At 46.0% G+C, this 15,952-nt stretch overlaps 1 protein-coding gene across 2 annotated transcripts in view; it reads right to left on the bottom strand.

Moving 5' to 3' along the window:
• Positions 1-15,952, bottom strand: part of CFTR (CF transmembrane conductance regulator) — a 188,949-nt gene that overhangs the window by 116,141 nt on the left and 56,856 nt on the right. For both annotated transcript variants that reach the window (XM_039913194.1, NM_001242734.1), the window contains 4 exon segments: positions 15,482-15,697; positions 11,776-11,865; positions 8,796-8,959; positions 8,345-8,470 (listed from right to left, as the gene is read on the bottom strand). In XM_039913194.1, the coding sequence (XP_039769128.1) occupies positions 8,345-8,470; positions 8,796-8,959; positions 11,776-11,865; positions 15,482-15,697 (596 nt within the window).

The raw sequence follows: 15,952 nt of genomic DNA, 5'->3' as shown, positions 1-15,952 counted from the left end.
AAGTGGCAGGTTGGAGGAGAGTGGGGAGGGAATTAATTTGCCTGCAGGGATTGGAAGAAATGTCCAGCAGGACTTAGGACACCTGGGCTATGTCAGCAATTAGTGTATCTCTGCATTTTACATACTGTAATTGTTTAGAATCGGGGGAATAACTCTGTTCTCTTAATCTTTGGGTCTGCCTGTCTCACTCATTAGACCGTAAACTCTTCAAAGGCAGGGACCATGTAATTTTCTGCAGCAATACAGAACTCTGCTCACAGCAGGCACCCAGTACTACATAGTACTGTAGTCGATTAGACTGTCAGCCCGTCAAACGGCAGGGACTGTCTCTATCTGGTGCCGACCTGTTCATCCCCAGCGCTTAGTACGGTGCTCTGCACATAGTAAGCGCTCAATAAATACTATTGAATGAATACATAGAACTCCACATACAGTAGCCGTTTAGTCCAGTGCTCTGCCTACAGTGGGCTCCCGATAAAGTGCTCTGGTCACATAAGGTCTTCAATCCAGTGCTCTGCACAAGATAAAGACTCAGCCAATGAATATTTTGATGATCCCAACAAAAATATTTAATAATAATAATAATGTTGGTATTTGTTAAGCGCTTACTATGTGCCGAGCACTGTTCTAAGCGCTGGGGTAGACACAGGGGAATCAGGTTGTCCCACGTGGGGCTCACAGTCTTAATCCCCATTTTACAGATGAGGGAACTGAGGCACAGAGAAGTTAAGTGACTTGCCCACAGTCACACAGCCGACAAGTGGCAGAGCTGGGATTCGAACTCATGAGCCCTGACTCCAAAGCTCGTGCTCTTTCCACTGAGCCACGTCCTTTTTCATTGTTGACCTAGAGTGAGTTGAATTGCTCTGTTGATGGTTCATCAACCTCTCATAGAGCACTATCCTTCTCTGGTCAAAGCAGCTCTTCCCCACGGTCACAACGGTTCAAAACACATTTCCCACCACTCTTCCTGACCCGTTAGGAGAACTCTAAGAAGCTGGGCTATAGGAGCTGTGGCTAAACTTTCAACCAAAGCACCTAAATGCCACTAATTTGCAGAAAAATTTGCCTTAACCTTTTATGCTTGAAATCCCCGCAACAGAAGAAAGAATGCGTACAATGGAAGAGGGAGAGGGGAAGCTGAGCTAGAAGGGAGAGTTGTAGCATAGATCTGGAATCTAGAAAGCAATTCTCCAGGTTTTCCGAGCTGCATACAGGCTATAACAAGGTGATAGGGAGTTGCGGTGACCTCAGAAAACAATCTCAGGAAACCAAGGCAAAATTTTCCAGGCAGAGGGGAGACAACATTACACCTTTCCTGGATTTTTCGCTGAAAAGCAAAACAAAACTAGGTGACCACAAGGTGTGTTTGGGAAATAGCAGCCCTTCACTCCTTCTATTTACCAGGCAGGGGACTTAACATTTCTCCTTTTCTCTTCCATTGTTGTTCCAATCACACAGCTGGGGTTCCATGCTGGCTCCAGTCTGTCTGGATGAATGCCTGTCTCTGTGCCCAGCCCTGACAGCGTGGCTACCAGGAAACCTCTGCTGACCAGACCAGGTTGGGTGGTCCTTTAGGTTTTGTTTGCCCTAGTGAAAGAAAGTGGCGTAAGCCCCAGAAAGGAGTTTGCTCACTCTGGGAGAAAGGGCAGATTTTCTCAAGACCCACTCACTTGTGAGCTGCTTGAGGGCAGGGATCATGGCTACCGACTCTAGTGTACTGGACTCTCCCAGGCACTTAGTATACAGTTAAGCACTCGATAAATACCAGTGACTGACTGGATTCAGTCGTGAGCTTTGCAATCCTGAACATCTAGACTCATCTGGCCTTGGAAAGGCTCTAGATTAAACCCTGGCTTACCCCTCTAGAATGTAAGCTCCCTCTATGTGGTAAGCTTGCTGTGGGCAGGTAATGTATCTTTTACATTGTTATATTGTACTCTCCCAAGCAGTTAGTACAGTGCGGTGCACACAGTAAATGCTGAGTAAATAAATACGATTGACTGACTGGCTGACTGCCCCAAGAAGGGACCAGGGTCTAGGGGGTTCCTTGGCTCTGGACGGAATCTCAGGGGATTCCAGGTGGAAGGATATTTGGAGATGTGGGAAAGTAAGGGCTCGTAAGGGCCAATTATTGATTTTCCACTTCAGTTGGTGAACCCCATTTCCCTGAGATCTCAGCAGGTCATCAGCAATCACACCAGAAAAGACTCCAGTTTCTCCTTTAGCAAATCAATAAGCTTGCTGAAAGGAAAAGCAAACTAGAGAGGTGGTTCTTTTATTCAGAAAAGATTGGCAGGTGTTTACATACAGAGGTTTGCCATATCTTGAAGGGGTTGTGACCGCTCTGTGGGTAGTAGGAAGCAAAGGTGTTCAACACGTCACTATTATACTCCAGACCATAAATTGTTCAGGGAGTTTTCCATTCCTCAGGCCACTTCTAAGCTGTGAAGGAGACATCACTATTATGACATAATGAGGACAGACAAGGGGAACTCAGCACCTTTGTACAGGAGCACATGATCAGAGATCACTGAGGTGATCTAGTGGAAAGAGTATTGGCCTTGGGGCCTGGGTTCAAATTCTGGCCCCACTAGAGTCTCTAGATCATCTTTCAGAAGGACAGATCAGTCCTAACTGCCACCGTGTTAATCCAAGCACTTATCCTATCCTGCCTTGCTTACTGTATCAGCCTCTTTGTTGACCTTCCTGACTCCCCCACTTCAATCCATACTTCATTCTGCTGCCTGGATCATTTTTCTACAAAACTGTTCAGTCCGTGTTTCCTCCCTCCTCGAGAACTCCCTCCCCCTAAGCGGTTACTCATCCACCTCTGCGTCAAACGGAAACTCCTTACCATACACTTGAAAGCGTTCTATCACCTTGCCCCCTCCTACCTTACCTCTCTGATTTCCCCCTACAACCCAGCCCACACACTTCTCTCCTCTAATGCCAACTCTCTATCTCCAAAGGAAGAGCTGGGATTAGGCCAGCTATGCCGTTTCTCCACTGGGTGATCTTGGACAAGTGTCTTCACTTCTCTGGGCCTCAGTTGCCTCAGCTGTAAAATGAGGATTAAGACTGTGAGCTCCATGTGGGACATGGACTGTGTCCATCCTGATTAGCTAGTATCTACCCTAGCATTTAGGGCAGTGCCTGGCACATAGTAAATGCTTAACACATATCATTTAAAAAAGGGACCCTGGGGAAGTGCTGTTTGGATGTCCCTAAGGGGGTTACATGAAGGGAAGATGCATGTGTGGGGAGCTGCAGGGGGGTCACTGTGCAGCCGAATGAAATCACTGGTTTCTGCCTCCTCCCCTCTGTGGCCCTGAGACCCTTGCTCCCAACATGCTCTGTGCCTGCCAGGCCGTGAAGATTTAATCTACTGCTGAGCACCTCCGGCTTCCTGCGCCACACCACCCACCTTCCTGCCACCAGTCAGATCTTGGGAATCTGGCTAGCCTCTGCACCATCGAGGAGCCCCCATCCTGTCCTGCCTTTCAACTCTCCAGCAGGAAAGAGAAAAGCACCCACAGCAAGAGGCCTCTATGTCTCAGAAAGACCGGCCGCAGTCGGAGCAATTGCTGTGGCCACAGCACCCTGCTGATTTTAGGGGTTTTTTTATGTATTTGTCCTTGTTCTGTATGATGTTTTAGAGCTACATTCTGTCATCTCTCATTATGTGTCTGTCTCCAAGCCCCTCTCCCCTCTCATAGTCTGGAGTGCCAGGAATCACGTCTAATTCTCACCAGTGTAGGCTTAGCGTATAGTGTTAGCACAAAATACGGTCTTACTACTAATACTATTACTACTGCTATGTGAAACTTTAAGATCTCAGGCATAGTTTCTCTAGAAGTTGGAAAAATAATTCTCTAGGTTGTCACCCTTTCATCCTTCCCAACTCCTTGGACCCAATCTTCAGGGGGAAAAAACCCCAAAACCCACAATGTAGTGAGTTGAGGGTTATTTGCAAAGGGCTGTACAAACCAGAAGAAATTAATGGTGCATTTACCCTAGAAGAAATTAATGGTGTGCTCATAGATCCAGACTTCTGCACCATAACCACCGTCAGATATTTACTAAGCTCCTGCAAGCAAAGGCAGGCAATGCTTGATGCTATTAATGAAAGATAGAAAAACTCTTTTAAAGTTTCTGACCAGCTTTAAAAGAAAACCACACACCAGGATAATACTGTCGTCAGGAGCCATCCCAGTTAAGTTACGCTCTGTTGCCCAGAGGCTGCTGTCCAGTGCTTAATTAGGGCTGGGACTGTGTCTCAGAGCTTGGCCCCATCAGTCACAGGAAAACAAGATTATTATCCTGCTCCCTGTTTGAATTGTTTTGACCCCAGGACCTTTTTTTTTTTTAAAAAAAAAAAGTACCTACTCTCTCTCCTCTGGAAGACTTTAAATGATCTGGTCCCAAAGAGGGGTGCAATCTGACAAGTAAGCTGAACCAGAGCCGAAGCCCCTGGCCATGGCTTTCTCCGATGCTCCTCCAGGAAAATCTGTAGATATCTCTGAGCTGTAAGTGGCCCTGGCTCTCTCTTCCTCTTTCTCCAGAATTTGCCACTGCTCTAGGCCATAAAGCGTTCATTATGGTCAGCCCTGCTGAAGGTAAAGAGGCTTGAATAGGCTTTTAGAAAGGGAGTTTTCAGTCAGCCAATCGTCAGTCAATTTATTGAGGGCTTATTTTGTTCAGACCACTTTACTGAGCACTTGGGAAAGTACACAGCCTAAAAGACACACTCCCTGCCCACAGTGAGCTTACAGTCTAGAGGACTTCAGGTGGGGAAGTCCTATTTTGACCTGCAGCTGCATGAAACAAATCTAATTTTAGACTTCAAATCATTCATTCATTCAATCCAATTTATTAAGCGCTTACTGTGTTTAGAGCGCTGTGCTAAATCAAACTTTGGAATGAAAACTAAAGTTGAACAGGCAATAAACAATTTGGAAAAATACACCATTAGTCCTGCCTTTCAACCCACCTAGGAAACACTGCTTTGGACATGTCTGTTTGAGGGCCAGGGAGTTTTTCTACTCCTTGAGTCAAGACAGCTGAGTCCTGGTGGGCTGGCAATTGGGTGGAAGGGGCAGGGTAGCGCCAAGCCTCTCTTTTCCTCATCTCCCACTCCCTTCAGCGTCACCCTGATTTGCTCCCTTTGCTCTTCTCCACCCTCTCCTCCCGGCTCATGGTTGGCAGGTATTGTCACTGTTGATTGTTGTACTTTCCCAAACGCTTAGTACAGTGCTCTGCACACTGTAAGCATTTAATAAATATGATTAAATGAGTGAATGAATTAGCACTCCCCAAGGAACAGCTGTCAATCAGGTAAGCTCCTGAGTCAATCAGGAGGCACCCTTGAATATGCAAGTACACAACCCTAAATCCTTGTTGGTGAGGACAGATCCCCATGACTTTCAGCCAAGGCCACATTTCTTGAAGCCCAGGCCTGTGTGGGGCCACCCAGTGGATCCCCTCACATGACTTGCAATGCAGGTGACAGTATACAGAGCTCTGAGTGGTGGCACCATTTTATTGCCACTAAGTCAGAGGGACAGCAGAGAGAAAAGGGAGCTATGAGGGGATTCGGTTTGCTGCACATGCTCAGTCAGGCAGCTATGGCCTTTTGTCTGGGGTTCGTAACAGGAAATAAGAGTCAGGGAGACCACCATGACCAAATGGAGTTTCCTGGCCGTACTCTTCTCCTCCACGCTTTGGGGCTGTGAAGGACAGAGGGAAAGAGGGAAGAAGTGGGGGAAGAAGGGAGAGAAAACAGGAGGGAAGAAGGGAGGGAAAAAGGGAGGTAGGCAGGCTATAAATGAGTTTTCACATTCCCTCAAGTCATATAGTGACACCCTGCATCCCAATGGAGCAGCAGAGGACAAATTAAACAAATACACCACCCTCCCCCGCAACACTCCCAACACTTATACCTATCCAGGGTTGAGAAGGGACTGGGAGAAATCACCCAGAGTCAGTCCTTAATAATAATAATGGTATTTGTTAAGCACTTACTATGCACCAGACACTGTACAAAGCACTGGGGTGAATACAAGCAAATCGGTTTGAACACAGTCCCTGATTCACATGAGGCTCCATTTAAGCTGCCAATCTTAAATGGGTTTACTGAATCCATTCAGTTTCATCTATTCTGTGCATCCAAGCTGGGGGATTTGACAAGGGATCTGAGCCCTGGCATTAAAATATGCTTCTGATCCCCAAAGGAACTCTTCTAACTCAATATGCTTAGGAACATCAAAGAAAGTCCTATAAGCAATTATTGAAGATTTGCTCTAGCAGGATAATGAGGGTTAGAGGCACACACTCAGGCAGACACACGAATGATTGTAAACAGCTCTCCAAAGGCACGTAGGAACTAGGGGACAGATAAGAATCTTGACACCAGAAGTAATGTATCAGTTAAGGAAACTGAACCTGAAATCACAGATCTAAAAAGGAACTAAATGCTGTCCCAGAATTCTGATGCTTGGATAGCATACTAATGGCGCAATGGCAGACGTGGAAATAGAAAAGCACATTCCAAAGGCTAGCACATCCTTTGGGCTACTGTCACTGAAACTATGGTCACAGTGTAACATGAGGCTTCAGACTAAACAGAAGTTCTACCAAAGTGCAGTCTCGTCCAACTTTCCCTCTAGTTGCAAGACCTCGACTGCTCCCAGGCACCGTATTCTTTGTCAGCATGGCCTAGTGGAAAGAGCCCGGGCCTGGGATTCAGAGGACCTGCGTTCTATTCTGCGTTGTGCCACTTGTCTGCTGTGTGACCTTGGTCAAGTCTCTTCACTTCTCTGGGCCTCAGATCCCTCAATGGCAAAATGAGGATTCAATACCTGTTCGCCCTCCTACTTAGAGAGTGAGCTCCACTTGGGGTCTGATTATCTTGAATCTGCCCCAGCACTTAATTCAGTGCTTGGCACATTATTATTACCACCTTCATTTGAAATCTAGCATCCTCAGCATCAAGAGGCAAGACAAGGTCGTGAACAATAAAGTCCTGAAATGAAGTCAGACTACTAGCACTGAAGTGCTACTAACCTCAGTACAGATTTACTGGGTGGGAAATGTAAGAAGGATGGATCAAACAGTCATCCAATCTATAGTATTTATTGAGTGCATACTGATTGCAGAGCCCTGTACTAGTTGCTTGGGAGAGTACAATATAACAGAGTTGGTAGACTTTGCCCACAACGAGCTTACAGTCTAGAGGATGGATGGCAGAAGGATACTCAAACGAAGCTGAAACTGGAAAAAGGCACCCAGAGAAGACATATTAAGGACACAGTAAAGAGAAACCTCAGACAATATGACACCAAAATGAAAACTGGGAGAGAAATGTAGCAGACAGACCATCATGACACACTGCAATCAAGAAAAGAGTGACTCACTTTAAGCAAAAGCTCTGAGATGATGATGATGCAAAGAGGTAAAAGTGAAAATAGTGCCAGACATTCCAAGCTACAGACACAGCAACACCACAGCACAACAATGGACTGTCCTTGTGTGTAGACAGTGAAGCCTCATCTGTCTACCTCATAATAGCCTTTTAGTCACCCTCACACCCAAAGTTCATCCTCAGTGGTGACATCTTTGAGTTTGAAGAACAACCATGATCAATAAAACAAGCAGGTACTGAATGTGTTAGTACTAAAGACACGTGACAAGTCTTGCAAATGGCTTAGTTTAAATAATTTTCTGGGAGAGAAACATAAAAATCTATTTTTTACGTTTCACTTTAATCAGGTGCAGCGATGCGCTAGAAAACCTCATGGCATTCTCCAATTAGGGATAAATAGTGATGACTTTGAACTGGGAAAAAAGGATTGACTGCCATTAACGAAATAAATTTCCTTAGTCTTTTACAGTGAAACAGAGTGACTGCTACCACTTGATGTAACGACTCCACTGAATCTTAGTTTCGTTTACATTCGTGCGTCTCCCTGATTTTTCGGCTCCCTCATCAGACTGCAAACTCCTTGAGGACAGGGTCTTTTACTTTTATGTACTTTCCCAAACAACCAATATGCTGCTACAGGCAGTAAGTAATCAATTGTTCAATCAATTAATCAGTGGTATTTACTGAGCACTTACTGTGTTCAGAGGGAATACTACTGATTGATTGATAAATAATCATTTGTGTATATATATAAACATATATTACATACACATATGTACATATGTATATTCACACACACACATGCATGGAAAATTAGAGTTTTCTCCCAACCCATTTTTTAAAGAGAATTAATTCCTAACTAATCCAGGATCTTTACATTAGGAGCGTAGATGCAAGGGAATCTGCAAGATGTTCACTTACTCTCTGAGGCTTTCAATCATGTTTTCCATTGCTTCCTCCCAACAGTAGGCTTTAACGGATTGGATATTCTCAATAATTTCTGCGGTGATCACAAGTCTCTCATTTATCTTTCCGGCTCTTCTGTCTCTGTAAGAACAGGCTGAAGTTAAAGGCGGGTTTTGCGTCTGGATTTAGAGATAGCAGGATCTAACATTCAACGAAGCCTACCTATTACACTTACCTACATGCACATAATTGTAATGAAAGGTGACAGTGATTAGATAAAATGAAGATAAATAGATACAATGTTTCTACAATCTCCAGAAGTTCTGGGAAGGAAAAAGGAGGCACTTCCCCAATGTGTCACCTGAGTCTCAATCTGAGCCCTTTAGAGAGGGGCCTCAATCTACCATACTGCCGTGCTCCTGCGAGAAATCCGGCCAGAAAGCAGCCCCGAAAGCTGGCAGGTTACCTGTACTTCATCATCCTGTGCCCCAGCCAGGCTTGGAAGAGGACAAGGACGACGAGGACTGCCAAGCCGCAGAAGGCGGAGGCCTGCAACAGATCCCACAGCAGCCCCATCAGCAGCATCACCTGGAGAGGCGCGATCCACACAAAATGGGCCAGCGCCAGACCCTGTGGGGAGACACACAAACCCGTCCGCGTGTGAGGCTCCCGGGACAGATGGACGGAGGATGGACGGACAGATGGAAGCAGAAGCAGCTGGTGCGGATCATGGCTGGGGTGGGCAGGGATTGTCTCTCTTTATTGTTGAATTATACTTTCCAAGCGCTTAGTAGAGTGCTCTGCACATAGTAAGCGCTCAATAAATCTGATTGAATGAATGATTTCTTAGTTCCCAGCACCTTGGCAGCTGGGAGCTGATGACAAGACTGGAGGTGGGAGCCGGGGGTGCAGTCTGGCCATGTGCACACATCCTGTATGTCCAAGTGGATCCCTTTATTCATCTCCCCCTTCATTCATTCAATCCTATTTATTGAGCACTTTGTGTGCAGAGCACCATATTATACACTTGGGAGAATACAGTATAACAATTAACGGACATATTCACTACTCACAACCACCTTACAGTCTAGAGGGAATATTAATGGTATTTGTTAAGCACTTATTATGTGCCAGGCACCCTCCCAGCCCCACAGCACTTATGTCCATATCTATAATTCATTTATTTATATTGATGTCTGTCTCCCCCTCAAGGTTTTAAGCTCATCGTGGGAAGGGAATGCACCTTACACCGTACTCTCCCAAGTGTTTAGTACAGTGCTCTGAACACAGTAAGCACTCAATAAATACAATTGAATGAATGATTAAATGAATTTTCCCAAGGGGCAGATGTCTAATCCTAGCATCTTCAGGTTGGACTCTGGGGAGAGGTTTTCCCTCAATATGGAAGGCACCAATTTTTTTTTTTAATAGTATTTGTTAAGTGCTTCCTACGTGCCAGTACTAAGTACAGGGTTAGATGTTAGACACGGTTCCTATCCCATGTGGGGCTCCCAGCCTTAATCCCCATTTTACAGATGAGGTAACCGAAGCCAGAGAAGTTAAGTGACTTATCCAAGATCACAGAGCAGACAAATGGCACGACTGGGACTAGAAAGTAGGTCTCCTGTCTCCCAGGTCCATGCTCTTTCCATTAGGCCATGCTGCTTCTCCAAATGGAAACACTAAGCCCCAAGCTTGCCCTGAATTTTAGGAAGGCTATAGGGTGGATGTGCAGACTGATTCTGGTGCTGAATCTTGGAAGAGACTAAATCAGCACATCCTCAGAGACTCGGGAAGACAGGACACTCTGACTCTGTCAGCATCAGGTAGCCTGAACAACTCACTCGAGAACAAGAGAGAATGGGAGAGAACAGGAGACCTGTCTCCATGAGCAAACATTCAGTGGCTTGAAAGGGACAGTCAATGGAAGGGACTCGATTCACAATGAGAGATCTTTGTTTAATTTGAAGATGGTAGGCTGGGTTGGTGGAGAAGGAGCAAAGAAGATATGGTAGAGCCTCCTTGACTGGCCTAGGAATCCATATCAATCAACTGATCATTGGAATTTATTGAGCACTTATTGTGTGCAGAGCACAGTGCTAAACACTTGCGAGTGTACAGTAGAGATGACTGACCCAATCTCTACCTCAAGGAGCTTACAGTCCAGCAGGGAATTGATGCCCAAGAGATCTTGAAAGCTCCCAGCTTCCTTCCCTTATCTCGAGATTCTCCAGACCCTAGGATTCCTTTAACATAATGTCCCCGGTGTAGAGAAACTGATGACACTTCCCTTCAATCAAGGTAATGTCCGAACATCAGTTTTCTAAGAATGGGCTTGAAGCCTTGGCTACTGGTGAAGACTTCCTTATGGGGAGTTGCATTCATGTGAGCCAAGATCACCATTACTCTAGGCTGGGCCTTGAGCATCAGGAAATATGCCCAGGGCAAAAGTTTTCACTGACTTTTTCCGATTGACATGCCACACATCAGTGTAGACCCACTGAGGGTGAATTGTGCTTGCAAGGGAGGGAGCTAAGTGTCTGAGTGTACTTATTTGGCATTCACTTAGTATAACGCCCAGCACAGAGCAAGCTTGTTCAATAAATGCTGTTACTGCCATTATTAAGTACCCAGATATTTAGAATTTCCCACGTGTTACCACATGTTCCCACTTATACCACGTGTTAGTGCTGAGACACTCAGCTTTTCCAAGTCTGGATTGCAGACCAACTGGGAAAAAGAGGGATGCAGCTGCTCTGCCATTGAGAAAGAAATACACTTTGGGGTAGTTGGTCCCATCATAGGCCTGGGGTAGGAGTGGGAGAAAAGGGGGAGTAGTAATAGTGAACTCAAAAACCTACAAGAGCAGAGCAAATTTTAACAGAGATGCAGCGGGGCTTAGTGGATAGAACACAGGCCTCCGAGTCAGAGGGGGCTGGGTTCTATTCCCGGCTCCACTACTTGTCTGCTATTTGACTTTGGGCAAGTCACTTCACTTCTCTGGGCCTCAGTTATTTCATCTGTAAAATGGGGATTAAGACCGGGAGTCCCAACGGGGATGGGGACTGTGTTCAACCTGATTGGCTTGTATCTAGTTCAGCACTTGGTACAGTACCTGGCACCTAAGCACCTCACAAATATCATAAAAGAAAAAAACAAAAAATGGACTCTTACTCTGGGGACCCAATAACTATTTAAATCCTTCAAGATGGCCAACAGATACACTAATCCTCTGTTAGTAAACCAAGAACTATAATTATTTCCCTCAAAGCACTGGGCCCAAGTCCCCCTAGTGGACTAAGAAGCACCTCCAATGGTGCTGATATCACTGGGTGAAAAACCCTGGAAGAACTAATCAGAATGAACCAGTTGCATGAAGACTTCGGCTCACTCTCTTTTATGCCTACGACACGTCACGCACAAAGATAAAATCAGCAAAAACATACTTCATCAAATTTGTTCAAGTTGTTTGAAAGAAGGCTAACGAGCTGTCCGGTGCTTATTTTATCCAGGACTCGGCTTGACAATTTTAAAGTCTGCAGAAGGAGGAAAAGAGAAAAAAAGATTAGCCCTTAAGGTAATTTCTCCAGACAGAACAGTGATGATTCCCATCACTGTCATCTGCCTTACTGACACGCTATCCACATCATCAAAGTTTTCGTGAGGGTTGGCCTGGAAAGGTGAGAGACTTTGACAAACCTTAGACCATCACCTGGGAGGTCCGGCTAGCTGACCCTGTCAAAATTTCAGACATGCCCAGTAGAGCTATTTGACAGCCTACAAGGCACATTCACCTCTCTTCTTGAATTACTTCTTGTTCTAGACTCCTCCAAACTGATCACTGATGAACTGAATCCAATGCAGATTGGTACACGGGCTGGAACCTGAATCATCCATGTCTTTTTCCACGCCTATACTGTAAGCTTGTTCATTCATTCAGTCATATTTACTGAGCACTCACTGTGTGAAAAATAGTGCTAGGCATTTATGAGAGTACTTATATAATGATAAACTGTCACATTCCCTGCCCACAATGAGCCGTGGGCAGGGAACATTTCTACCAACTCTATTATATTGTATTCTCCCAAGCGCTTAGTACAGTGCTCTGCACCTAGAAGGAGCTCCTTAAATATGATTGATTGGTTTTTCTGCTTCTCCTTCATGATGCAAGGCTTCTGCAGGGATTCACTGTGACTTAAGAACTTCCCTTAGGCAACGGAAGAATCGATAGCTACCAGCTACCCCCCACCTATCGGCTCCCACCATCTGCCATTAGATAGATGACAACTGGTTCTTCGAAACCAAGGAGGATGATTGCTGGGATCTTGGAAGTGCCTGCATTTTTTTAAATGAGGAAATGGCCCGTGTCTATGTAGCCGAAGGCGAAGGTGGGAGTTGACGATTATCCAGCAAGTCAGATCGGCGTAGACGGTGAATCGGATTCTTTCAGTCCTCTAAGTCTATGCAACCCTAAATCTCCCAGGGCACTCCAAGTCTCCCTTTCCTCCTGCCCGCTTTGGGCTAGGCCGTTGTCTCAGCGACTTTGGAAGATCCATTTCAGATTCTTAATCCTCATAAGCTCATCTGCACATTTACCACTTTGCAAGCGTGAATGGTTTAGGACCAGCCAAACAGCCATATCCCAGTCCCTCCCTCCCCATTGGCTTCCCAGCTCCGCAACCACCCATCATTTTCCGTCAGACGGGCCCCGGCATGCCGCGACAGTGGCTTGTGTCTTCTAAATCCACCTAGAGTACTTGTGATCCCGCCAGGGCCCCTTTCCGCTTGGACCTAAGCCACCACAAACAGACAGATCAGATTGGGCACCAGGCACCTTTCACAGGTAGGAAGAGAAGTGAGAGCTCAGGCTGCCAGTCGGCCTCTAGATATATAGTTCCCCATTTGAGGGTTCTGCAAGTTCACCAGAGGGGAATATCGAACTCACTGCCCAACAGCTTATAAAAAATGTGTCACATTACCAGCAGGGACAAAGTCTACTGTTACTACAATTAATCACAATTATATGGCACAGCGTCCACTTTGATTAGGGGCAATGGTGGTCGAAAGGCAAGACAAAGGGGCAATTTTCCTTCACAGTGTTCTCCCTAGCAGTGATTCTAAAGGCCGCATTCGGCCCCTGATTTTTATTCGGGGTGCTTCAGTAACTGTCAGGGTCTTATGCCATGGAGGTTGTTGAAGTCCCTCTACCTAGCACCCACACTCAGGAGGGGGATGAGGGATCCAGAAGATTCATTCCCAACTGCCTCACATTGAGAGGAGCTTAAATAACACTGTATCAAATTTGAGGAAACTTGGAGAAATCTGAGAGCTCTAAAATGTAGGTCGTCAGGGTCTAGAGGAACCAAAACCCCTTGAAAATGGAGAAACCAGGATCAATGATCAAAATTGATGATTGTGGGATTCCAGGCCCATAAAAGAAATCTGGCTATGAGTTGGTACAAATATGGTTGAAACATGTCCTGCTACTGATACTAATGGCCATCGGGTACTTTCTAACTGTGATCTTGTAAGACAGGGGAGAAGATGAAGTACCAAGAAGTGAAAAGGAATGTTGGCCTATTATTTTAACCTTTGGAGTTGAGTCTGCACTAGGCAAACGTTTCCAAACCACAATGTCCTGTTTGATCCCAGGTGTCTTTTCCTCCTCCTGGGTGGCCCCCAGAGATAAGGCCAGGTCAGCCGATTGTGGAGGCTGATTGGTGGCCTAACAGGAACTTTGGTGAGGTAGCCTCCCCTAGGCTGGGCCAAATGGTGAAAATCAGTAGTTGCGTCTGAGTGGGGCAAGTGCATGTGTTGCATCGATTTCGATAGAGGAAAAATGCTTTCTTTTTCTATTTTTTTTTTTTTACCTCCACATGCAAACTGAGCCTCTAGCACAAGTCCAACATCTGCAGGGAGAACATTGGATGGAAAGTGGAAAGACCACAGGACTGAAAGTCAGGATACCTGGATTCTAATCCTGGCTCTGTCACTCGCCTGTTGGGTGACCTTGGGCAAGTCACTTGATTTATCTGGGCTTCAGTTCCTTCATCTATATAATGGGGATTAAATACGTGTTCCCCGTTAGACCAAGAGCTCCCTGTGGGATAGAGGCTGTGCATAATCTGACTTTATTTACCCCGGTGCTTAGCACAGAGTAAGTGCTTACCATATACCACCATCATTATTATTACTATTATTATTTCCCAACCCTCTTCCCCTCGCTGCACCTCAGAACCAGACCAGGGAATGCTGATGTCTGCATAACTGCCCGGTTGTCTGATTGAATCACGTTTTTACTATCCACACTATGGCCCAGTCCCTCTCCCGGCTTCTGCTTTTCCACTTCAGGGCTCCTTTGCTCTGTCCTCGCTCAATAACTAAGTTTTACAAGAGGAAAACCGAAAGCGTTAACTGTGGGGAGGAAACGTGTCTACCAACTCTGGTACAGTGTACTCTCCCAAGCCTTTAGTACAGTGTTCTGCACATAGTAACCCCTCAACAAATATAAATGATATATTGGCTACGCTTCCATTAAAATGTAATTCCTAAGCACCTACTATGTTTCTGGCAGTGTATTAAGTGCTGGAATAGATACAATGTTGTCAGGTTGGACACAGTCTCTGTCCCTCATGGGCCTCACAGTCTTAATCGTCATTGTACAGACTAGGTCTCTGAGGCAGAGAGAAATGAAGTGACTTGCCCAAGGTCACCCAGCAGACAAGTGGTAGAGCCAGGATGAGAACCCAGATCCTTCTGACTCCCAGGCCTGTGCTTTATCCACTAGGCCATGCTCCTTCTTGGGCTTAACACCTAACAACCCAGGTTGTAACTCTTCTGTTCTACATGGTCTACCCAGATATCACGAGATTCCAACCCTCCCATCTCTCATTCCCAACATCTTGCACACATTAAGAAACCCACAGGGGTGTCAAGGCCTTCGGCGACCACCTCCTCCCTCCGCTATTCGACTGCTCTCAGGAAACCTTGGCTCTCCCCTTCTCTCTCAGTCCAGTCTCATCTGCTGGTTCCTTCTCCTTGAAAATTCAGATCTTCCAACTCAGATCCTGTGGGGAGAGCATGGTGCGCAGCTCGGACCCAGTAATGCTTCCCTGCCAGGCTGGACTTTCTCCAGCTGGACCAACCAATTACCTTTTTGTAAATCAGACTGAACAGGGCGATCCTCATCTGCATTCCGATGTGATGGAGGCCAAAAACGGCAGGGTGCAGCAACAGGGTGCGCACAATAAAGAGAAGACACAGGCCGATGCCCAGGTAGTACGCGATAGAGCGTTCGTGAGCGTTGTCTGGGTCATAGGAGGCAATGATTCGCCCCAGGAGGAGAGGCTGCACTGCCTTGGTCACCTCCTGTCAGGTGGAAAAACAGAGGTAGGAACTTTCAACCAATGGATTCATGGCATCAAGGACAAGAGTTAACAAACTCATCAGACTCACCTTGAGGAGAGGATTACCAGAGGACAGAGAGCCTCACCCTAAAAGCCCACTTTCTTGCCTGCTATGGCCAGCTTTCTGACAGGGAATGGGCAGGGAATGTGTCTGTTTATTGTTATATTGTATTCTCCCAAGCACTTAGCACAGTGCTCTGCACACACTAAGTGCTCA

Source organism: Ornithorhynchus anatinus, chromosome 10 (assembly GCF_004115215.2).
Source record: "Ornithorhynchus anatinus isolate Pmale09 chromosome 10, mOrnAna1.pri.v4, whole genome shotgun sequence".
Lineage (NCBI taxonomy): Eukaryota > Metazoa > Chordata > Mammalia > Monotremata > Ornithorhynchidae > Ornithorhynchus > Ornithorhynchus anatinus.
The sequence above is the reverse complement of the archived record's forward strand: the minus strand, read 5'-3'. Positions and strand labels throughout refer to the sequence as shown.